General features: G+C 47.6%; 2 protein-coding genes across 23 annotated transcripts in view; one reads left to right on the top strand and one right to left on the bottom strand.

Annotated features, from left to right (window-relative positions):
- Nucleotides 1-13,856, bottom strand: part of VPS72 (vacuolar protein sorting 72 homolog) — a 54,666-nt gene extending 40,810 nt beyond the window's left edge. Inside the window, exons 1-6 of one of the 2 annotated variants that reach the window (XM_083715970.1) lie at nt 12,468-13,856; nt 11,267-11,419; nt 8,865-8,976; nt 6,977-7,159; nt 5,826-5,970; nt 2,511-4,485 (exon numbers count right to left, since the gene is read on the bottom strand). In XM_083715970.1, the coding sequence (XP_083572096.1) occupies nt 4,095-4,485; nt 5,826-5,970; nt 6,977-7,159; nt 8,865-8,976; nt 11,267-11,419; nt 12,468-12,608 (1,125 nt within the window). In that variant the 5' untranslated portion in view covers nt 12,609-13,856 and the 3' untranslated portion in view covers nt 2,511-4,094. Of the gene's footprint in view, nt 1-2,510; nt 4,486-5,825; nt 5,971-6,949; nt 7,160-8,864; nt 8,977-11,266; nt 11,420-12,467 lie in introns of those variants that run through there. The other variant, XM_083715971.1, reaches the window with a different exon arrangement.
- Nucleotides 13,857-17,701: 3,845 nt separating this feature from the next.
- The window catches only part of PIP5K1A (phosphatidylinositol-4-phosphate 5-kinase type 1 alpha), a 48,505-nt gene continuing 41,750 nt past the window's right edge, over nt 17,702-24,456 (top strand). For 6 of the 21 annotated variants that reach the window (XR_014558588.1, XR_014558589.1, XM_083715710.1 and 3 more), the window contains exon 1: nt 17,702-18,220. Coding sequence is in view for 14 of the 21 variants with exons in the window: in XM_083715710.1 (XP_083571836.1) it covers nt 18,172-18,220 (49 nt within the window). In the remaining 7 variants the exon portion in view is untranslated. Of the gene's footprint in view, nt 18,221-21,018; nt 21,148-24,456 lie in introns of those variants that run through there. The other 15 variants (XR_014558590.1, XR_014558591.1, XM_083715714.1 and 12 more) reach the window with 10 other exon arrangements.

Genomic DNA, 24,456 nt, shown 5'->3' on the forward strand with positions numbered 1-24,456 from the left:
GCTGTTAAAACATCTGCACCAGCTGCCATCTACCACCCAGCTGCATTTAAGGTCCTCATATTAATTTTTGAAGCCCTGAACTGCTTAGGCATGGGTAGGCAAACTAAGGCCCAGGGGCCGGATCCGGCCCAATCGCCTTCTGAATCCAGCCCGCGGACAGTCCGGGAATCAGTGTGTTTTTACATGAGTGGAACGTGTCCTTTTATTTAAAATGCATCTCTGGGTTATTTGTGGGGCCTGCCTGGTGTTTTTACACGAGAAGAATGTGTGCTTTTATTTAAAATGCATCTCTGGGTTATTTGTGGGGCATAGGAATTCATTCCTTTTTTTCTTCAAAATATAGTCCGACCCCCACAAGGTCTGAGGGACAGTGGACCGGCCCCCTGCTGAAAAAGTTCGCTGCCCCCTGTGCTTAGGTCTCCGGGACCGCCTGAACTCTTATATCTCAGCTCAGTCACTGAGATCATCTGCAGGAGCGGCATTGGTGAGATGAGGCTCAGTTGACAAGAAGAAACACTTTAGTGCCATTGGGCCCAGTCCTGTGGAACTCTCTGCCACTGGAGATTCAGCAGGCGCCTTCCCATTTTTAAACACCTGCTGAAACTTTTATAACCTGCCCTCTCTATGCAAGCAATTAAGAAGACATCCTTGCACAATTGTTAATTGATGTTTGTTTTTAACTTCTTTAATGGTTTTTATTGTATGGTTTTATTGCTGCAGACCGCTTTGATACATTGATATGTTTTATGACAGAGGTTTACAGATATTTAAGAAAAAATACGAGAAATTTGTGGTGCAGAAATGAATAAAGTAATTATCATGCTACCTCACAGATTCAGCCCTCCACTTTCCAGGATCCTCAGAGTTGCCTCCCTCACCCCTTCTCTCTTTTTCTTTTTAGACAGTTGGTTGTGTGCAAATAGAAACAAAAGCTTAGCCTGCTGAGATAGTGAACTGGTTGGGGGAAGCTCAGGAAGTGTCTTGCCTCTGCAAAAGACCCAAATTCTCTGCTGTCTGATGCAGAAAGGGAGGATGCAAAAGGAACCGCAGCCTTCCACGCAACGGCTTCTGGTGAAGAATATCCCCAGCGCTCCTTGGAGATGTCATGGGCTTAACCTGAGACCTTCTGCATGCAGAGCAAATGTTCTCTCCACCGAGCCAAACCCCTTCCCCTAAAAGCAAAGTAAAATCATCGTCCACGTGGTTCTGAATAAAGGGCTGTTTTTAAATAAGAAACCTGGGAAGCTTCTTCATACCTAGCCAGACACTTGGGTCCATCCAGCTCAGCATGCTCACTTATGGCCTATGTGTGTGGTACGGAAGCTGTACTACCCAGGACAGGATGGGGTTGTGCAGAGTTGTTAAGGCAGCAGAGAGCATTGTTGGCTGCCCACTCTCCACCTTAGAGCAGATTTATGCCACAAGGTGCCATAGGAAGGCACTGGACATAGTAAAAGATCCATCGCATCCTGGTCACTGTCTCTTCGAGCTCCTGCCGTCGGGACGGAGATACAGGACGATGAAGACAAGAACGAGCCGTCTCAAAAACAGCTTCTTCTCCAGAGCGATCTCGGCCCTGAATGGGAAACCTGGACTTTGAAAGTCATCTAATCTTCCTTGCTGTATTATACTGTATTGTTTTAATTAGTGTTTTTATAGTTGTTCTGATTTTGTGTGGAGTGCCCTACCTGGGTGGATGGAGCAGCCAAGTAAATTTCGTTGTCCCTGAGAGGGGGCAATGACAATAAAGATATTGTTGTTGTTGTTGTTGTTGTTGTTGTTGCCTGCGCTGACTGGCAGCAGCTCTCCAGGGTTTCGCACCAGGAGCCTTTCCCAGATGTGCTAGGGATCAGACCCGGGACCTACTGCATGCCAAGCAAATGCTCGACCACCGAGGCACAGCTGCTCTGCGACAAAGAAAAAAAGCACTCTGCTCACGTTCAGAGGAACGAACGCCCCTTGCACATCCTGAAGGCTCCTTCGCTGGCTCGAATTAACCCACAGCTTTTATACCTCTGGAAGCTCCTCTGTGAGTATCGGGGAGAGAAGGGGATCCCCATGGCTGGTAATGGTCACTCCGATAGGCATGAAAGGCTGTGTTTTGGCCTAGGATAGGAATCGTGGTGGTACCTGGTGTGGTGTCGCCCCCTGGTGGACAATCAAAGCAGAGCAGATGAAGGCAGCCTCTAGGGATTGTGGGTGGGTGGGCACCTGTCCCCCTCCAGAAGTTCATAGAATCAGAGTTGGAAGGGACCACAAGGGTCATCTAGTCCAACCACCTGCAATGCAGGAATCTTTTTGGTCCAACATGGAGCTTCAACCCACAACCCTGAGATTAAGAGTCTCATGCTCTACCGACTGAAATATCCCAGGCTTTAGTGTGACGCAGTGGCATGAGTCATAGGACCAAGCCGAGGACCAGCAAGACCTGGGTTCAAACTGGTCAGGGAGTTGCAGTTCGGCAACCTCAGCCTTAAAATCGAGGAAGGCAACAGACAAGGATGAAGACGTCACATTAAAGCCATTTATTTTCAGAGAAATGTTCTACAGGCTGTTGAAACTGTTTAAAAAAAATGATAGTATTTTCTTCAGTTAATTAAAAAATCCACGACTTTGTCCCGCTAACAGCTCTCGTTCGCCGGCTGCAGACTCATGTTCCCACATGCCTGTGTCCTGCTCAGACGCTCAGCCTCGTTTGACCATCCAGTCAGACTTGAAGCATTTTTCTTCGACCCAACGAAAATAGCTTTCCCTCCCCCAATTTGCGAAGAAAGACAACCATCTGGCCCTCATGGAAAGACCTCCACAAAACCTTCCCCTCTCCTGCAGCAGGCGTGGGCCTCATTTGGTCTGGTGTCCAACTTTTGACCCACAAGGCGCCCGAGTTCATACGTGACAACAGAGAAGGATACGGTTACAAAGGAAATACAGGCTGCTCCTCTGAAAGGGCTCTCTGATAGCAAGCCCCACTGCAATCGGCTGCGCCTATGAGTTTCCCAATGGGAACCCCCCAGCGAAGCTGAACAGGGACTTGACACCTGTGGCAACGTACTCTTTCAACGGTGGCCCCACTGGGACGCAGACCTGTTCCGTGGCTTGCTGGATGTGTAACACCCACTGTTTGGACAGGCAGCCAAAACAAATTAGCTAGGAATAGTGGGCGCTTTTCGAACTGTGAGCAGTCAATAGAAGTTTGGCATTAACCTTTGTGCCAAAAATGTGGGGCGATGGTGGTTGGTTTTTTTAAAGGAGACATTTTGATTTAAATGCCTTGGTGCCTGGTCTGAGAGCCCTGCCCAAATCCCATTGCCGGGTTTATCTTTTAAACCTGGGGTGGGAAACCTGTGACGCGTCAGCTGTTGTTTGGACTCTCCTCTGCCCCAGTCAATCCGGCCAATGGTCAAGCTTCCTTCTATGTGCTTTTCCTGAGGCAGAAACAATGGCAAGCTTTCAACACCTCCTAAAGACCCATCTTTTAAAGCAGGCATTTCTGTTTATATTAGTTATTGATATTTAAAGGAATGTTTCATTGATGGCTTCTCCATTTTTTACTGATGCATTTCTTTGTATTTTTGGTTTTAAATGCTGTATATGCATTTTCTCTCTCTGAATTAACGTCCTGTGTAAGCTACTCAGGGACTTTGCATCTTAAGCTGTATATAAACATTACTGGTGGTAGTATAAGAACGGATCGCAAACACAGAGGCAATCAAATCAGGCATTTCAACACGAGGCCGTTGTGGTGCAAATGAAATTGGAGGTGGTTAGCAGCTGATTTGTGAATCTCGGGGAATATCTGGCTTGCCAAACGCCGGAAACAAGACGGTCTGTTGCCGACAGACGTCCTGAAAATGACTACATTACTGGAAAATAAATTATGACCTGAGATTATCTTTGTTCTAATGGTTTTTGAACAGAAGGGAGCAGAACAAAACTGGAACGTTTGAGAAACTCTTACAATGACCTTATAACCAGGCTCTGTTTCTCCCTTGAAGGCCAATTCTTACTGCCATGCCTATTTATTTTCTCATGTTTGCTACGAACAGCCGTTTTGCGGAAACAGGACGTGGAGTCAGCAAGGAATGTCCCATGCCCTACGTATTAGGAACGCTTTGCTTGATGATGATCTTCTGTCTGGTGGCTCGGACATTGGAGTCGGCCATGGGAGGCCCTGCCCCGAGGGCGGCTGCGGCAGCGTTGGGCAGGCCATGGGCTGTGATGTACTTCTTGTAGGCCTCGCGGATGATCTTGAAGGCCCGTATGTTGGAGTACGGGATGTCGGTGATGGGGTCGCGGTAGATGGCGGCCTTGTGGGTGACGGGGCAGACCTCCTTCACAGGCAGCTTGGGGGCCCGAGACTTCGGGAAGACGCGCTCAAAAGTCTCGTCGTCACTGAAAGTGATGAAGGTCCGTGAACATTTGGCGGCCGAGGCGGAAGGTGCTGGCGGGGCCTCCAGGGGCGGGGGCTGCATGTCCTGGTCCAAACTGAAGCAGGCGGGAAGGGGTCCAGTGTTATTTGTAATTTCACAAAATTTATACACCACCTGAATATATATATATTTTTTGGTGGGGGGAGCCTCAAACAGCTTCACACACAAAATTATCTACAAGCATTTAAGATGTACGAAAAGTTAAGATAAAAACCAATTCAAACTGGCACCAACTTTCTAAAGGCCTGATTAGGCTTGCCTGAAGAAAAACATTTTTAGCAGGTGCCGAAAAGAGCACAGTGAAGCCACCTGCCTGGCGTCAATAGGCAGGGAGCTCCGAAGTGTAGGTGCTGCTGCACTGAAAGATCAAGTTCTTGCAAATGCGGAATGGGTCTTATGTGGCACCTGTTTGTCCTGCTCAGAGTAGCCCCACTGAAATGAATGGACATGGAGTTGTATTCAACTAAGTTCTAGTGAGGCAGGCTAGTAGTCTATTTATCTCATGACTGTCTACACTGACTGGCAGCAGCCCTCCAGCGGTCCAGACAAGGGACATGGAAAGCAGATGCTCTACCACTGAGCTATAGCCCTATAGTAAGATTCTAGTCCTCATGGCTCCAAACGAAGGGCTGGTTTTAAATAGGAACCTAGGAAGCTGTTTCATACTTAGCCACACCCTTGGTCCACCAAGAACAGTATTGTTTGCACTGACTGGCAGAAGCTCTTGGAGGTCTCAGAGAATAGTATTTTCCATCCCTACCTGGTGATGCCAGAAATTGGACCTGGGACCTTCTGAATGCAAAGCAGACGCTCCAATTCTGAGCTAGAGCCCTTCCCTTAAATGCTTGAAGGGAAGGTATATGATCTCCCATTCTACCAGTTGTGGTCGCCCAGCGAGAAGGAAAAGAAAATTTGCACATGCTCAGAGGCACAGTAGTATTCCAGGCTTCAGTGGTGAAGGTAGATAATGGGCAGAGAGGCCCGACTGAAAATAGTAATAATCGAGCCTCTCTGTCCGTACACTAATTTAAGCAATGCATACCCGCTATAAAATTTAGAGTGTGTTCTTACTCTGCGACTTGCATAAGTGAGGGTCTCTAAAGGACTGGATGTACAATTGGCCTGGATATAGAATTGAACCCAAGGCTGTGAATAACCACTCGCCTAGTCACTTTGGGTGAGTGGAATCCCCACCAGGCGACCAGGCAGTTTCTGTGCACTAGGAGACAAAGCGGGCTCTCTCATTTTCTTTTTTAGGCCAACAACGCTCCCAGATTCAAAATATGCCTGGAAAGGCAAGCCGTGCCTGACAAAATTCTTAAGGACTAGGAACTTGGGCCTACTGCTTCACACATCCAGCTTGCTCCATCCCGGGGGCAAGCCGAAAACCCTTACCCCTCAACGTCCACATTCTCTTCCTTGAAGCCGAGGTCGGACACGAGGGGCATGGTCCCTGAGTAGTAGCGGATGGTGGGCCCCACACATTTCCTCTTCTTCTGCACCTGTCTCTTCTTGTCTGCTTCCAAGCGCTCGTACGTCTCTGCACAGAGGAAAGAAAGCGAAACTCCTGACAACCCCAAACTTTTGACATGAGGCGCATCCGTTCCTGGATAATTCTTATGGACTAGTAACTTTGCTGGACGCGGGTGGCGCTGTGGGTAAATCCTCAGCGCCTAGGACTTGCAGATCACATGGTCGGCGGTTCGAATCCCCGCGGCGGGGTGCGCTCCCGTCGTTCAGTCCCAGCGCCTGCCAACCTAGCAGTTCGAAAGCACCCCTAAGTGCAAGTAGATAAATAGGTACCGCTCTGGCGGGAAGGTAAACAGCGTTCCGTGTGCTGCGCTGGCTCACCAGATGCAGCTTGTCACGCTGGCCACGTGACCCGGAAGTGTCTGTGGACAGTGCTGGCTCCCGGCCTCTAGAGTGAGATCAGCGCACAACCCTAGAGTCTGGCAAGACTGGCCCGTATGGGTACCTTTACCTTTACCTTAGTAACTTTGCTAGGGGAATGCGGGTGGCGCTGTGGGTTAAACCACAGAGCCTAGGGATTGCCAATCAGAAGGTTGGCAGTTTGAATCCCCGCGACGGGGTGAGCCCCCGTTACTCGGTCCCTGCTCCTGCCAACCTAGCAGTTCGAAAGCACGTCAAAGTGCAAGTAGATAAACAGGCAGCCCTGTTCAGGGAAGTTTTTAATCTGTGATATTTTAGTGTATTTCTGGTTTTTATGGAAGCCGCCCAGAGTAGCTGGGGAAACCCAGCCAGATGGGCGGGGTACAAATAAATTATTATTATTATTATTATTATTATTATTATTATTATTATTATTGGTACCGCTCCGGTGGGAAGGTAAACAGTGTTTCCATGCGCTGCTCTGGTTCGCCAGAAGCGGCTTAGTCATGTTGGCCACATGAACTGGAACCGGCTCCCTCGGCCAATAAAGCGAGATGAGTGCCGCAACCCCAGAGTCGGCCATGACTGGACCAAATGGTCAGGGGTCCCTTTACCTTTACTTTAGTAACTTTGCTATACCGCAGGACCTGACTCACCCAAAGAGCGCAGATTGAGCTCCTCTGTGATCTTGGCCTCTTCCAGCAGCTCCTCCTGGGTCAGGGGCCGCTCGTAGCTGGGGCCCGCTCCCTTTTTGCGTTTCGACTGCACCTGGCGCTCCTGCAGGCGTAGGAAGGTCTGCCGCGTGTGTTCGGTCGTCGACTGGCGCATGTATTTGCGGCCTGGGCGGGCAAGGGTTAGGAGGAAGGAGTTTGAAACAAGAGGGAGAGCAAAGAATTTCAAATGGGGACTTTCAAGCACGGCCCTCCAGGCCTTTCTAACTGGCCCTTGGGCCTCTCCACAAGCCACACCTCCACTCCCCAAGCCACCCCACTTCTCCCTAGGTCTAACACCTCACAGGCCCTGATTCACACCCTTCTGGAGTGTTTCTGCTTGGTAGGAAGGCAACTATAAATCACTTAGGGATGCCTCCTAGGAAGCGATCCATAACTAAAATAATCAGGAATGACAGCATGCCTTTGAACAGCGATAAGGCCTTGCCTGAATGGAAAGGTGTGGAAGTGGATATGGAGAAAAGTTTGTCTGCCTCTCTCGTAACACGAGAATTTGTGGCGATCCAATGAAGCTGGAAGATTCAGGACAAATAAAAGGATCTGATTTCTTTCCACAGGGCCTGTAAGACAGAGTTGTTCCGCCTGGCCTTCGGCTTGGAATCAATTTGATCCCCCCCCCCTTCTTTTTTCCTTTCTCCTCCTGTGATGGAACTCTTATTTGGGGACTTCCCTGGTTTTTTTCTGTCCCATGTAGGACCAGTCTGGATAGTTAGCCTTGGTGAAGACTTGACGTTTTCATCCCCAAAAAACTTTTTGATTTGAGTTTCCATTGAAATGAGGCTGTATTTTAATATTTTAATGTTGTATTTTAATCTTGTTTTTGAGTTGTATTTCAATCAATTTGTTTTTATATTGGGTGTTAGCCACCCTGAGCCCAGTCTAGGCTGGGGAGGGTGGGGTATAAATAAAATTTATTATTTATTATTATTCAGGCAGTGCAAAACACCCACCCACCTCACACACGAAAACAAAGATCACCGCAGCCAATCACAAACAAACAATCACACCCTAGGCCAACCCCAACCTCTCACCACCAAAGGAACACAAGTGAACAACACAAGCACGCTGACACCAAACTCTACATACATTAAGCATAATAGAAACACCGCTACCCGACCCCCATCCATCTCCCCTCCCTCCACCCCCTTTCTTTTCCCCCCCTTTTTTTCTTTTTTCTTCTCCCCCCAATGCCTCAACAAATGAAATGGATTTGTAAAAATGTTACATGGGGAAAAAAAATACGAGGCATTACACTTACACTGTAAAACAAGAAAACCCTTAATAAAATATATATATGGTTTTTGCTTGCTCCGGCAGGAAGCAACAGGGATCACCAACTTGGGAGGGCTTCAGAAAAGGATTGGACAAATTCATGGTGACAGCAATGGCTACTAGCCATGAGGGCTCTGCTGTGCCTCCACTGTCAGAGGTGTCTCTGAAGACTAGCTGCTTGAAGCTGTAGGAGGGACAAGCGGTATTGTACTCAGATGCTGCTTGTGGGCTTCCCATTGGGATGCCGGACTAGATGGGCCCCCTTTGGCCTGATCCAGATGCCAGGCTGCTCTTACATTCTTTCATGTGTGTATGCGTAGAAATCACTGATTTTTGTGTAGCTGCGATGTGGCCTTCCGTGCAAAGGTTGAGCATCACATTCTTCGCTCTACCACTCTTCTTCTGGGCCCTGCCCAGCCCTGGCATGCAGCCCCTGGAAAGTCGCCTATGAAAGGATACGGCCTTCAGGTTGAGAAAGCTTCCTCATCTCTGGTTTAATCTGAGACTTTTTAATTAATGCACACTCAAAATGGGCACTTACTGTCTCCGAGGTCATCCTGGAGCTCAGCTGGGGCCAGCCTCTCCTCTCTCACTTTCTGGGAGCTGCTTACAGGCGCGTCTACCTTCTTGGGCCTCAGGCTCTTGATGGGTTCCTACGGAGGATTCAAACAACAGAAATTAGGAAGGGTGGTTTATAGATGTGATTCATCAGCAGAACAGAAAGCCACCAGGTGTTTAAAAAGCATGAAAGATCAGAGCTTACATTTTCTTGACTTTGGGGAGACCTAAAATAACTAGAGAGCACCCTACAATTAGAGTCATGGACCCCTTCTAAAATGACTTCAAACAAAACAAGCCAAGTTTAAGATGCATTTATTTAGAGCATTCCCCACCCCCAACTCTTCAACCAACAAAAGATCCCAGAGCAACTTATGTACAATCAAAAACAAGACAGTCCCTTCTAGATTTATGGTCTAAGAAAGCAGGACACAAAAGGAAAAAAGGAAAGACCTGCCAACGAAAATGAAGAACATATTTATGTATGTGCCAACGGCAGCAAGAGTTTTAATAGTACAAGGATGGAAGAATGAAGAAACCCCAACAAAAGAACAGTGGCAAGAAAAATTGATGAACTATGTGGAACCGGCAAAATTGACGCACAAACTGCACGACAAGGACGACTGTGACTTCAAAGAAGAATGGGAACCTTTTACAAAGTATTTAAAGAAACAACAAAATGAATTGGACTCCCTGGCAGGTTTTGAATAAACATACACAAATTTATTTGTTAATATAATAGATGGATAACTTAGAGATTTATACATTTTTATAATATGCAGAGAACAAAATGTGCTAACAAATCAGAAAGAGGAACTGAGGGAAGTGGTAGTGGGGAGGGGGGAAATTGGGGGAAAACATAATTGCTGGAATAATTTGTTATGTGAAAATAGTCAATAAAATTTCAAAAGGAAAAAAGGAAGGGGGAGGAAAGAGGAAAAGCAAATTCAGGTCCTTAAAAAGCTAAATCGTAGTTCTTAAAATGACTTCCCGCAGGGGCTCCTCTCAGGTGCTGCCCATTGTCCTCAAACCCCAGGCAGAAGGTTGCCAACTCCACCCCACACACCCCCACACACCCCATGGATAATCCCACAGTCCGCAGGGGACAGGAGTATTGCCTCTTGCACACAAACACCTCCCTCTCCACTTTCTTTTTCTGCACTCCCAGCAGTCTCCGTTCCAGCAGTGGGAGCAGTTTCAATGCAGCCGGGCAAATGCCTCGCTCCACTTTGCTTGCCTCTCAGTGGAGACACAAGAGCAGCTCAGACACTGCTGCAGTTGGCGCATAGCTGTCAACTGTCCCTTATTTGGCGGGAAACTCCCTTATCCCAGCGCCGTGTCCCGCTGCTGTCCCTTGTTGATGATGTCCCTTAAATTTCCCGGGTTTCATGCTTGCCCGGCTTGGGAGGAAAGCAGAGGCTCAGGGTCCTCCGCTGCGAGAGAGAGAGCACGCACGAGCTGCCACATCTCTGTTTCTCCCTGTTCCCCCTCAGGGGCACGTCGTGAGGAGACGGGTGGCGGCGGGTGGGCAGGCAGCCCCTCTCTTGTGAGACTTCCGCCGTGCTGCCAGGGGAAGCCGGAAATGGCAGCGGCGGCTGAGGAGGCGTCATGAGGGAGGAGGAAGAGGAGGGGATGGGGAGGGATGCAGAAGGGTGGCGCTTCAGCGGCCGCCGCAGTGCTGCAACTGCCTCATGCTGGGCTTACGGACAGCGTGGGTGAAAGTCTCCCTCCCTCTCAGGCAGGGAAGGGCCGATGGAACTCCTTGCGCCAGGACGACGGCAGCCCCAACGTGCTACTTAGCATGCCCTCCAACCAGTGCAGCATCTTAATGTAGCGATTTCCCCCTCTGCATCCCTTTCATAACTGTAATTTTTATAAATCATTTGTCCATCCATAGTTCAAATTTTTACTACAAGGTTTCTGTCAATCCTACCAATGTAAGTAACTCTTTACAATAGCTTTTCAGATAAATTATAAACTTTCCCCAATCTTTATTAAAGAGGTCCTCTTCCTAGTTTCTAATTCTGCCTGTAAGCTTTGCCATCTCGACGTCATTCATAAGTTTTGTCTGTCACTCTTCTTTGGTGGGAGTTGTAGACCCTTAGAATCATCTAGTCCAACCCGCTGCAAAGAACAGTCAGTCGCAGCCAAAGCAGCATGGCTCCATCAGTGCCAGATGTATGTATAAGCTAAGCCAAAATCTCTTATTTTGGCCGCTGATCCCTTATTTTCGAGGCTGCTGGTCCCTTATTTTCAAATCTGTAAGTTGACAGCTATGAGTTGGTGCTCAGCATTCCCACCAGCCCTGCTCTCTCCCATTCATGGATTTGGAATTTCAGGAGGGCATCAGTGTGCCCGGCTCTGCCCATCTCCTGTTACACCTACCTTGTAGGCTTTGGTGACAACCCTCCGCTTCCTCTTGGGCTCGTTGTCATCCTGATCGCTGCTGGGCTCATCTCCCTCGTCAATATCAAAGTCGGAATCTACTTCGTCGTCACTGTCTGACTGGTCGCCTTTGTACTCATCATCACCAGATTCCTGCAGGGCAGTGAGAAAAGATGGTTGGGTGGGGAGAGCTCTTTTTCTGAACAGCAATGGCAAGAGACTCAATTTGCCATGCCCTGTCCCCCCAAGCCAACCCCAGCAGATCTTTGCCCAACCCTCTAGGCTTTGAGCCACACCTTGTATATCTTCGCTCCACCCCACCAGCTTCTGAGTCATATCTCTGAAAAAAAAAAACCACAGCCAGCCAGCATGGTGTAGGGATTTGGGGCTTAGTCTAATTTCTCAGCCTAAACCTTGAAGGGGGTTTTGAAGCTAAAAATGGGGGTGGGGGGTATCACGTATACCCCCCTAAGTTCTCTGGGAGAGAGGATGAATAAAAAAGGAGAAAATGAGAAAGGACATCCAAAGTTAGTGTGGTTAAAGTGTCATACTAGGACCTAGGTGACCAGGGTTCAAATCCCCACTCAAGCCATGAAGCTGACTGGGTGACTGCCTAGCCTACCTCACAGGGTCGTTGTGGGAATTAAATGAGGGGGAATAATTATGTGGGCTACCTTAAGGCTCCCTAGCTGTCAACGTTTCGATTTTTTAAGGGAAATTCCCTTATTCCAAATAGGATTCCTTGCCAGAAAAGGGAAAAGTTGACAGCTATGCCTTGAGCTCCTGGCAGAAGGAAGGTAGGATATAAATGAGATACTTCCCTCTCTCTACCAAAATGACTTATTCAGCCACCATCACTAAGAGAAACCACCCTGTCCAGGAGCAGTCTACCACCAAGCGACCTGTTGCAGAAAAGAATATGCAGGTAGAATTGCTTATGGGCTCCCCAAGTGCAGCCTCCTTTGGAAAGAAAGTGCTGAACCTTCTTGGTTCAAACTTTCCAGAAATTAATATTTATATTATGCGTATTGCACACACTACAAACTAAACTGGACCTATGCTTCTGTAGCCCCGCCCATCCCGCCTTCCTTCCAGCCAATCACAAGCAAGCGCCGCCTCGGCCGTGAACTCGGGGTCCCGCCCCCTCCTGGACCTACTCCGCCCCCTGCCGCTGCCCATCAACCCAAGTCCCGCCCCCTACCTCCGTGAAGCCCCCGTACGTCGTCTTATAAAACTCGTCCTCTTCCTCCGCTTCGAGCAGCCCCGAGAGCCGGTTCCCTGCCGTCCGCCGCGGCGCTCGGCCTCCAGCCAGGCCCGTCGAAGCGGACGCCGCCGCCGCCATTTTTAGTCTTTCCCCGGGGGGAGAGCGGAGTGGCGATCGATGCCGTCGGCTCGCGACTACGCGCCCTGCGTTGCGGGGCTATTCGCAACGTCTCCGCTTGAATGACGGGAGGGATGAGTCATCGAGCGCCGAGCTAACGGACGCCGATGGTGGGTAGACACGATTAGTTGAGTGTCGACGCAGAGATTGGGAAGGGAATGGGGGAATCGAACGCCGAGAAAGTCGATGGGTGAGAAACAAGCCTAAGAGGATTCAGCATCTTTCCAACAAGACGCTTCCGGGGAGGATCTGAAAGCTGGGTATTCAGAAGACACCCTCCATTTATTAATGCCCTTGCAGAAACTAGAAATTCATTTAGCAATCATGCTCCGATAGGCCTATTTTTCATGCATTTGCTTAATCCCCTGCCCTTTGCAAAGTGGTAAGTAGTATGTAGATAAAGGGTAAAGGGACCCCTGACCATTAGGTCCAGTCGTGGCCGACTCTGGGGTTGCGGCGCTCATCTCGCTTTACTGGCCGAGGGAGCCAGCATACAGCTTCTGGGTCATGTGGCCAGCATGACTAAGCCGCTTCTGGCGAACCAGAGTAGCGCATGGAAACGCCATTTACCTTCCCGCCGGAGTGGTACCTATTTATCTACTTGCACTTTGACGTGCTTTCGAACTGCTAGGCTGGCAGGAGCAGGAACTGAGCAACGGCAGCTCACCCCATCATGGGGATCCGAACCGCCAACCTTCTGATTGGCAAGACCTAGACTCTGTGGTTTAACCCACAGCGCCACCCGCGTCCCTAAGTATGTACAGTGGTACCTCGGGTTAAGTACTTAATTCGTTCCGGAGGTCCGTTCTTAACCTGAAACTGTTCTTAACCTGAAGCACCACTTTAGCTAATGGGGCCTCCTGCTGCTGCCGCACCGCTGGAGCACGATTTCTGTTCTCATCCTGAAGCAAAGTTCTTAACCTGAGGTACTATTTCTGGGTTAGTGGAGTCTGTAACCTGAAGCTTGTGTAACTTGAGGTACCACTGTAGATGGTGCTGTGTAAATAATAGTGAGGAGAGTAGCAAGAATAAAACTTGCTTGGTTGACTAAAGGCCACTTCCATTCAGCATTCTGTCTCCAAAAGCAGGCAGAGACGATGCGTTCATGTAGCCTGCGAAGCAGCACCACTCCGAAGTGCACTAGCTCTGCATTTGGAAGTTTCATCCACCTCTCTTTTTTACCAATTAATGTTTATTGCTCTTCAAAAATTGTAATGAATTTAACATCAAATTTAATAAAAAATTAAAAGTTTCATCTGTCTCTTGTGGCTAGTATCTGCAGGTGGGCTCCTCCAAGAGTGCCAGCGCTGCTCTGCTGAATGAAGGCTAACCCACCCCCACCACCAACACTGGTGAAACAGATTCCTCCAGAAAGCCCACAAGTCCTGCAATTTGCCCTCTTCCTCCACCCACAACTGATATCCAGAGGTTGACTGCCTCTTTGAATGGAGGTTCCATTCCACTGAAACACTGATGACTTCATTCTCAGAGCTGAAGAACCATCTTAGCTTTTCATGTATTGGCACATAGAATCATAACTGGAGAACTGGAAGGTTCCCCTAAGGATCATCTTGTCCAATGATCATCATTCTTGTCCAACCCCCTGCATGTAACTTAATGGTACTGTGGAACCACTGTTGAAAGTCTGGGAATCAGATAACAGGCAAGGCTTTTTTTCTGTTGGAACTCGCTGGAAGTTATTTCTGGCACCTCGCAGGTGGGCGCCATTGCCATTCTAAGAGAACGAGGGAGGTGTTCATGGCACCTCTTTTTTCTAGAAAAATAGCACTGGTTATAGGCAATATAATTCAGATTCCAGACTGGGACAAAATAGGGGCCGCTCATCCATTAAAATCAGTTTCTAGTTCTGTTTGTGAAATTTCACTGAAGTTACTTCATAGATGGTATCACACACTGAGAAGTGAAGTTACAGGGAACCAGGCAGAGGACTTTCTCGGTATTGGTGCCCGCCCTGTGGAACATGCTCCCTTCAGATGTCAAGGAAATAAACAACTATCTGACTTTTAGAAGACATCTGAAGGCAGCCCTGTTTAGGGAAGTTTAAGGACTTATGTTTTAATAAAGATTTTAGGTATGCTGTAAGCCACCCAGAGTGGCTGGGGAAACCTGGCCAGATGGGCAGGGTATAAAAAATAAAATTATTAGTCAAATTATCACACGTTTTAAACATTGTCACCACTTTGTTGGTGAGGTCATGATCAATGTGGCATGTACCGTATTTTTTGCTCTATAAGACTCACTTTTTCCCTCCTAAAAAGTAAGGGGAAATGTGTGTGTGTCTTATGGAGCGAATGCAGGCTGCGCAGCTACCCCAGAAGCCAGAACAGCAAGAGGGATCAGTGCTTTCGCTGCGCAGCGATCCCTCTTGCTGTTTTGGCTTCTATGATTCAGAATTTTTTTCTTCTTGTTTTCCTCCTCCAAAAAGTAGGTGCGTCTTGTGGTCTGGTGCGTCTTATAGAGCGAAAAATACGGTACTTTCATTTATGGTAGACTATTTTACTTGAAATGTTTCAGGATTTGGTTTATAATGAAATGTGTAGCATGGCGGCTTACCACTGGAGGTAAGTAAGAACTTCAAAATGTGCTTTGATGGGGTCACTGAAACTTCCCCCCAGGTGGGAGTATAAGATTACCGGTGATCTGTTGAGTTGTAAGGGGGCTATGAAGCCTAATTATGCCGCAAAGGTCAGAGAGTTTGAATTAAGCTTCCATTCAGGTCCATTTATGTCACTCCCCCAAGTTTATTGGTTTTTATATGGCTATGTGATTCCAGGGCCTAAAAATGTGATGATGAGCAGGGAGCCTCTGGAGTTTCCCTGCTGAGCTTTCCTCCTCCTCTGGGAAGCTGGCCAAGATTTTATCTGATGTGATCTGAGCCAGCTGCCCAATGAAACTGAGCACAGCGACCTCCACTTTGTCGTTTAAGCTTCTGGTTTGGCCTTTGGATTGTTAGCCTCTTAACACCGTCTGAAATCGAAAGAGGAACCAAGCTTGTGTAAGTGATGCAAGTCTTCCTGGTAAGGGTTTTCGCTCTCTTCCAGTTCCTGTTCAGAATTGTGCCTGGAGCATTAAAGAAGGACCGAACATTTTTTATGTATGCAACAACAGCAGCAAGGATACTTGTCGCCAAGCACTGGAAAACCCAAGATTTGCCCACACTGGAAGAATGCCAGATGCAACTGATAGACTATATGGAACTAGCAGAAATGACCGGCAGAATCCAAGACCTGGGAGAAGAGGCAGTGGAGGAGGACTGGAAGAAATTCAAGGACTATTTACAAAAATATTGTAAATTGTATGAGTGTTAAGAAAGATGTAAGATTATAAACAATATGGCACCATTAAGTTAGTTGAAAGGAATATGAAGATAAGTGAAAATCTAAGAAAAGATAAATTTTGAATAAACATTATGTTAAAATTAAGCTTTTAAGGTTTGGGTAAAAATATCTAAAATTAGGGACACAATATTGGAAAATTATAAAAAAAAGAATTGAAACAAGGTGATAAATTGCTGGGTAAAGTTTGATAAACTTGGAACGCAGGAACAAGAGATGTGAGGAAGTTCAAAGAAGCGAAGAAAATATGGTTATTATAATGTTATATGTTACTTTGTTTTTTTTATTGTATTAAGAAAATCTTTAATAAATATCTTATAAAACAAAAAACAAAAAACAGAATTGTGCCTGGAGCAAAACAGGAATCTGTGCCTTCCACCGAAGAGCACCTCCTTTAAATAGATTTTGTTGTATTATTTTACTGTTGTAAGCCGCTCTGAGCCCAGCTTCGGATATAAATATTATTATTATTATTATGAAAAGATTGCACAACTCAGCAGAGTTAGGTCCATTTTCTACAGGTGTGGTGTGAACCATTTTCAGGCCAAGGGTTACATTCTGTCAGAGGCAGCCTTTTGGGGGCCACCTGTCAATAGTGGGCAGGGCCAGAAGGGAAAAGTAGGTGGAGCTAAAGATAACGAGACTTGCTTTTATATAGTACCGGTAAGCTACAATACAGCCACATAGAAGTCAGAACTTTCCACATACACACCCACACACTTCTTTCAACCTGTTTGTTAAACTTCAAGTAAAACTCATCAGGGTGGAAGGAAATGGTATGGAGATATTGCAAAGGCTTGGGGTACAAGGCCAATTGTAAAATGGAGTGGTTTGATTTCATTAGGTGATTTTGGACTGTAAAATATCTATGGAAGCATTTCTCTGATCTCTGGACAGCAACAGAAGGAATGGCTTTCAGATAATCTCTCTGTACTGCTTTTAAAAAAGGGAGAGGGCGATAATCCTTACTAATCGAGATAAAAGCAAATGCATTCTGCAGCTGAGGAGCAGTGAAGAGATATTGCATGCTCGTTCTAAAGTGAACAGTAGTTAGATCTGGATTCCTCTGTCACCACTAAAATGGTGTTAAACAATCCCAGAGACCCAATGCCTTATGTTAATTTGAAGGAATGGGTTTCCAAAACCCAAAAACTGCCTGCACAGTCCCATTCCTTCAAATTTGCTGTAATGCTAGTGCTATTTTTTTTTATTCACATTGCTAATGTTATTTATTTTATTGCATTTCTATCTCATCCTGACACCGGCTACTACGATGTGATGTCGCTGGTGTGTCACATTTGATGAGGCCTTCATGAGGCAGAGATTATATAAAGTTCTTTTGCCAGGATGCAAAAGCTAATTTTGATACAATAGTAGTGGAGGAGGTTGTTCATCTTTATTAGTGTTTCTGTTGCTATTTTTAATAATAATTGAATAATAATAATAATAATATCTGGTGTCACATCTGATGAGGTCAACCCACTGCACAGATTGAACAAGGCCGCGTTGCCATGGCAACAGCGTAACTGCATCAGGTAGCATCCCTCAGGGGGCCGGGGTAGCTTAGCCTGGCGTTGCTATGGCAACGTCAACTAGGCCAGCGCTCGTTGAGATGCCGTGGAGCCACGCCCACTCCCACGCGACGCATGGCTGCCTTCTCCAGAGCCTCGGCCGCCCACTTCCCTCTTGGCGCATGCGCAGTACCGGTCCCCTTACCCGCGGTCCGTTATAAACAAGGCAGAGCTTCCCGCCCCCCCCATCTCGCCCAGCCGCCGCTCTGTCGCTCCACCCTCCCCTTTTGCGTGCATTGGTTTGCCCCGGCGCCGTTTGGGCGGGTCCACGAGAGGAAGCGGGGGTTGCGGACGTGAAAAATCGGAGACGGGTCGGAGGAGGAGGCGTGGCAACCCCTCGGAGCGCGCGGGTGGTGCGGCCCGCAGTCGCGGCTCGAAGCGAGGCGGGCGAGACCAAGTGAAGAGGCCGGGGGGTGGTGGTGAGGATGATGATGATGGTGATGAAGAGCGGTGTGGAGAAAGCAGCAAGAAAAAGAGGATTCCAGCCGTGAGGCAAAGCGAGGCGGCGAAAAAAAACTATATTTTTTAAAATTGCTAATAACACGGAATAATTTTTTTTAAAAGAAAAGGAGGCGGAAAGGAGGGTGAAGCGGTAAAATGGCGTCGGCCGGGCCCGAGCCTGGGGGGAGCAGCGGCGTTTCCTCAGGTGAGGGGCGAGGCTGTGACTCCCTTTTCTGTGGCGAGGTGGGGGGTGTTAAATCTCGGAGAGGAGCGTTGGTTTGGGGGGGGGGAATTCCCTCTCTGTGGGGGGGCAGGGTGGATATTTGGGGAGGGGGTCTTAAAATGTGTTCCTCTGAGCCCCCCGTGTGAGTAAGGGGGCTGCATGGAGGGGGGAATAGAAATATTGGGGCGGGGGGGCTTTGCATCTTTATGTGGGGTAAATGAACCCCACACAGGTGTCTGGGCGGGGGGGGGGGAAGCTGTTTTATTGAAGGGTCTCAGCTCCCCCAATTTACAGGAGGAGGAGGAGGAAGAAGAGACCGGCTCCCCCTATGAGTGGGGGGCAGTTTAGAGTGGGGGAGATGAATGAGACCCCCCACTCACAGTGGGGTGTCAGTCTCCCCCACCCCTAGTATATTTGGGGGTTCAGATCCTCCCCACAATAGAAAATCTACAGCATTCTTCTCTCTCCCCCCCCCCAAGCACTCAGTGGGGAAGATTTGGAAGAGGGGTACTTCGTGGGCTGCTTATGGGAAAGGGGTTTGGGGTGTGTGTGAAAAGTGACTTCTGCCCCGGGGGGGGGGGCAAATGAGAGGAAATGGGGGAGAAGGGGCAAGATAGCTGGTGGGTCTTATCTTGCTTGCGAGGGAATATATATATTTGGGGTGGGTTATGAGACTCCCTCCCAAGAGGGAGGAAGGAGGTGGTGGTGGGTTTTATTTGGGAGGGGGCTTCACGTTAGGGGTGAAAAGGGTGATGGGTTTGGGGAGCCTTTATTTGGGAAGCGATCAATGAGGGAGGTATGGAAGGGCCTTTTTCTTATTTCTCAGCAGGGGGAGTACTGTAGTTGGCCTTGAATGTGGGGTGCCTGGGAAGGCTCCAAAGAGTTGTGGGGGGATATATTCCACTACTCCAGTGCGGATTCCATTAATTGAAAAGAAACCTTCCTGCTTGTAAGTAGCACTGAAGGCAGAGTTCAACAACAGTTTGTTTAAAAATACAACTGTATACTAAAATGGCAGATTTCAGAGAATAGGAGGTTTGGGTATAATCTTGCTGTTAAATAAAAATTAAATAAAGACGGAAGGTTAGAGATGGCAGAGTCCCTAGGATTGGCGGGTGTGTATAGGGTGATATAATGAACCAGACCCTTTCTGCTGAGCAATGGGGAGGCAGTGAATCCCCTTCTTTGGGGTGGAGCGTCCTGGGGGTCGTGTTGCATTGATGAATGAAGTGCCTCCTTCAGTGTGGGGCTCATTGCCTGAGAAAGGGGCTGTCATGGTGGTCCTTGATCTTCCAGTAACTGGGGGTGATTGCTGGGTTTTGGAGAGGGATCTCCCAAACGGGCGCAGTGGGAACCTGACCCTGAGCATATGGTGAGTGAGCGGTTGCACCACTTGGCATAAGGAGAGAGGATTCTGGGAATGAACATATTTTTGTGTGGGATGTGGGGTCGCTTAAGGAAACAAGTTCCTGCTTTGGTGAGGGTGTTCAGGAGGGGCCATCCCCCTTTCCTGGAGGAAATGAGTGGGGCCTTCCTTATGGTGGATGTGGAGACTGTGGTATAACTTGTGTTGTATGCAGTTCTCTGGGCAGTAGATGAGTGAATCCCAAGGAATGGCCCTTGTGGAGAAGCAAGTGGTTGGTGGTTTAAGGTTGCGGCTTGAGTCCTCAAAGTTCCTTCTGTGTATGAATGACTTTCTGTTTTCCTTTTCAGTTTAACAAAAGCGTTATGGGGTAGCACTGTCACTCATTGCTAGGGCACCTTCTTTGCATGTAAAAGGTAAAGGGACCCCTGACCATTAGGTCCAGTTGTGGCCAACTCTGGGGTTGCGGTGCTCATCTCACTTATCGGCCGAGGGAGCCAGCATACAGTTTCCGGGTCATGTGGCCAGCATGACTAAGCCGCTTCTGGCGAACCAGAGCAGTGCACGGAAACGGCGTTTACCTTCCCGCCAGAGCGATACCTATTTATCTACTTGCACTTGATGTACTTTCGAACTGCTAGGTTGGCAGGAGCAGGGACTGAGCAACGGGAGCTCACCCCGTTGCGGGCATTCGAACCGACAACCTTCTGATCAGCAAGTCTTAGGCTCTTTAGGTTAACCCACAGCGCCACCCGCGTCCCTTTGCATGTAGAAGGTCCCATGTTTAATCCCATCGGTCCCTGCTGGAAAGCCTGGAGATCTACCAGTTAGCGTAGACAGTACTGAACTAGACAGACCCAAGCTTCTGACTGTCTGTCTTAGGTTAGGTTCCTAGCGTTTGAGGGTGGGGAAGGTTAATGCGAGCAGGGGACACAGGGAGGTCCTTGGGGCAGTGACTTCCAGTCTGTTCCCCCAAGGGAGCTTGTGTGGACACTGGGCACTCTCTAAGGGAAGGAGCTGGCTGACTGGTTTGCAGTCTGAGCTCATGCATGTGTGTGTTTTTTCTGGAGTTGGAGGGGTATTATTTGTAGGTCAGGAGGAGTTGAGACCCTTTTGTGGGTGGTGGGAGGCGGACAAAAGCAGAATGGGAAGTGGCGGGGCTCCTTCTGTGGGGTCCAGCCCACTTCCTGAATTAGGGTGAGGGGTTTTTGCTGTTGCAGTGCTGGGGTCAACGGGAGCATGTGCATAAGTCATCCTTTCCCTTGATGTCATTAAATGAAGGGGGAGTGTGATCTGTCTTTTCGGAAGAAGGGTGGTGTAGTTGGTTGCCACAGAGTTGTGGGCAGGCTTCAGAGGCTGGGTTGCTGGACTCCTCTGGGTGGGAGTCCACTGGTCCTGAGGGAAGCTTCTTACCTTTCTTCTCCTATCAGAGAGCAGCAGGCTTCAGGGCTGAAATGTACATCTTGGAGGGACATGGATGAGATAACTGAAAAGGGAGATTTCTTAACCTTTGAACATCAACCACCTTATTGGACTTCGGGGGATGGTATGTTTCCCTCTTTGTATTCCATGCATTAGGAAGGAATGAGACCTTGAATCCCCCTGAGTGATTATAGGGTGTGGATTTTATTAACATTTATATCCGCAAGAATAAGATTTTTTTATTTTTAAACAACACTATGACATATAGAAAGAAGGCAGCAGTTTAAACCTGCAGTGTAAAAACTTTGTAAGTCAGAAAGCCTGGATATATATAGAGAGTGTGGATTTAATTAACATTTATATCCGCAAGAATAAGATTTTTTTATTTTTAGACAACACTATGACATATAGAAAGAAGGCAGCAGTTTAAACCTGCAGTGTAAAAACTGTGTAAGTCAGAAAGCCTGGAGATAGAAGATAGATAGATATGTCACCTCAGTAGTGAAAATTTGAAAAGGAGTATTATTGGCTGCTTCCAAACAGTACAGAAGAAATTCATTTTTTCTCTCTGTCCCCACCCGCTTTCAAATGCATCTTTCCCCTACCCCATAGCAGCTGATTTCCTGGGAGCTGCTCTGAAGAGCTGGTTTGAAAAGTCTTGATTTGTTACAATTTCTCTCTAGCTCATTCTCACACAAGAACCAGTCTGGAGTCAAAGTTCTCAAGGGATGAGCAGATAATATGGTGGTAGGCCTTTGAAATGTACCACTTCAGGGCTACATCAGGCCTTCCAACACCACTCACAGCTCCTGGTGTGTTTCTTTGCTGGGTAAGATTTTTGGCAAGTGAGACTTGTCAAACAGGCCAGGGAAAGTTGTGCAGCCATCTTCTTTTATTTTTGTAGCACTGGTACCACAAAGTTATTGTTGCTGGTCTTCTATCAAGGGGGCTTTTCAGTCCCTACACCTGTTGATCTTCAGCGGTGCTTGGGGTCATCTTCTGAGCCCAACCCTCCTTGGTGTGGCATACTAAGTAGAGTCTTTTTGGTGCTGGCTCCAGGGCAGTGGAACATCCTGCCAAAAGACACTCTCCTAGCTCATTTTGCAGGCAGCTGAAACTTGCCACTTTCTGATAGGTTTCCTTTTTCATCAGGCACTTTCTTCTGCTATTGTTCAAGTCTCATATTTTTAATTTCACCTTAATTTTGAATCTGCTCTTTCTCCCTCTCCTCCAGATGTGCTTTCAATCTCTGTTTGCTGCCTCAAGTATTATTATTATTTTTTTTTTAGAAAAGCAGGATGAACATGCTCAAAATGAATCAGCTGTTCAGTTTTTGGTCCCTTGGGTACAACCCTCATGGTGTCCTTTTGGTATCCTACCCACATAGAATCCAAGGGCTGTTTCTTTGCCTATCTCTGGCTTTATGGATAAAAGTTAAAATTTGTCTGGTCTGCCCTTCTCTCTCTATCCTACCCACCTACCGATAAAAGCCACTCTTTGGGGATTGTCTGTGTCTAGATGTTGGGTGGGGGAGGGGGAGGATAGAGAACACCACCAGGGCTAGACAGCCCTTTCCTTTCGCTTTGAAATAGGTCATGTGCCAAAAATAACCAATTGCAATGCGTCTGTCTGTAGACGGCACTCTTAATTCAGTAAATGATATAATTCGAGCTTTCTGCAGCTCTGGACCACTGACCCCTCCACATGTTTACTTGGAAGTATGACTGGCGCTGTTTAAACTTTCTAGTGAGTTTGGTTTTTTTAAGGTGGCAGCTTCTAAGCTCTTTGCAGCCTTGGTTATGTTAAGATTTACATCTTCCATGTGCAGTGGGATAATGTTATACCACCTTTTTATAGATGGGGGGAAGGTGGGAAAATCTAACAAAATCCCACACTCAGGGGTGCAGCTCAGAAATATGGCTCGCCTAAGCCTCACTCTGTCCCCTTGTCCTCTGAGCTCCTAGCTCCAGCTTCCTGGCTCACAAACTTTGTTTTTAGTCTCTAAACTAAAGCTGCAGTCTGCTATACACTTCAGCCCCTTTGAACTCTGTGGGGCTTAAATTGCGAATAATCATGCTTCTGATCAGGCTGTGCATCTCCTTGGAAACTATCCTGTGAGGGTCATTAATTGCGGCTTCCACTTCATAGATGACTTGGTCACTCGGTCCATTTGTAACAGCAGCACAGCTCCCCCCCCCCCCAAATCACTTTGCATCTTAAGGCCTTGTTTTGCTGGTGCTGTTTTGTCATTAAGGTGCAGAGGATTCCCTTCCCCCCCCCAACACAATGGAATGGTGCTTCCTGAATGTCCTTCAAACAAATCTGCCTAATGGAGGCACTTGTCTTCTGTGGGGAAACAAACCAGAGAGCCAGAGTGGGTTGTGGACTTTCCTCATCGCTTTTGAAAGCTGTCTCTCCAAATGCTTCCTCTTGACATAGTGAAAAACGCGAAAGCAGAGGTGGGGAACATCTGGGGCCCTCCAGATGTGCTCAGATTTCCGTGTGCTCCTGCGGCCAGCATGGCTAGTGGTCTGGGAGGATGATGAGAGTTGGGAGTTTGACAACAACTGGAGAGCCGTAGACTTCTCCCAATTTGGGACTGAAGGATTTTGTCCCATTCCCCCCCCCCCAATTTTGAGAGAGACATAGGAAGCTACCTTATACTGAGGCAGACCTTTGGTCTACTTAGCTCAGTACTGTCTACACTGACTGGCAGCAGCTCTCCAGGGAATTCCGGCAGGGTGCCTTTCTTACCCATACCTAAGGATTGAACCTGGAACCTACATGCACAACGGATGCTCTCCCACTAAGCTATGGCGCTTCCCCAGGCATTTTATTTTTCTCTTGACAGCTGTGATTCAGGTCATAAGGGGGCTGGAGATTTATTTATCATTTATTTTATATCCTTCCTCTTTAGGATCATGCTGTACAAACCTGCTTAACAAAAACAGCTTAAAACAATGAAACAGTACAATTCTCGAGATAACAAAAGTAACACAAAACAGCTCAGCTTTTTTTTAAGGGTCGACAGAGTCCCCTGCCAGCACGTCTAGATTAAAATGAATTGTAAATATATTTATCCTAAATAAAAGTGATTTTTTCAGAGAGTGCTTAGAAGGTGTAGAGACTGGAGAGGTGCGTGTGTGTGTGTGTCCACGATTGTGAAGGTGCTGAACTACTCAGCTGTGGAGCTGAGGCTTGAGGGAGGTACAGTGGGAACGGTTTCATGCAAGTTATTAGAGATTGGATAGAGGTGTTGGAGTAGAAATTCGGGATCAGAGTGGCAACTTCCTTTCTGGATGTAGGCTGAACAGTGAGATTAATCTGTTTAAATGGTTTGATGGATTCTCTTCTCTGTCCCCTCCTCCTTTTTATTTTTTGCTCTTATATATTTTTGTACTCTTAATTTATTCTTCCCCTGTTACAATGTTGA

The sequence above is a fragment of the Podarcis gaigeae genome (assembly GCF_964106915.1).
Source record: "Podarcis gaigeae genome assembly, chromosome: 16".
Taxonomy (NCBI): domain Eukaryota; kingdom Metazoa; phylum Chordata; class Lepidosauria; order Squamata; family Lacertidae; genus Podarcis; species Podarcis gaigeae.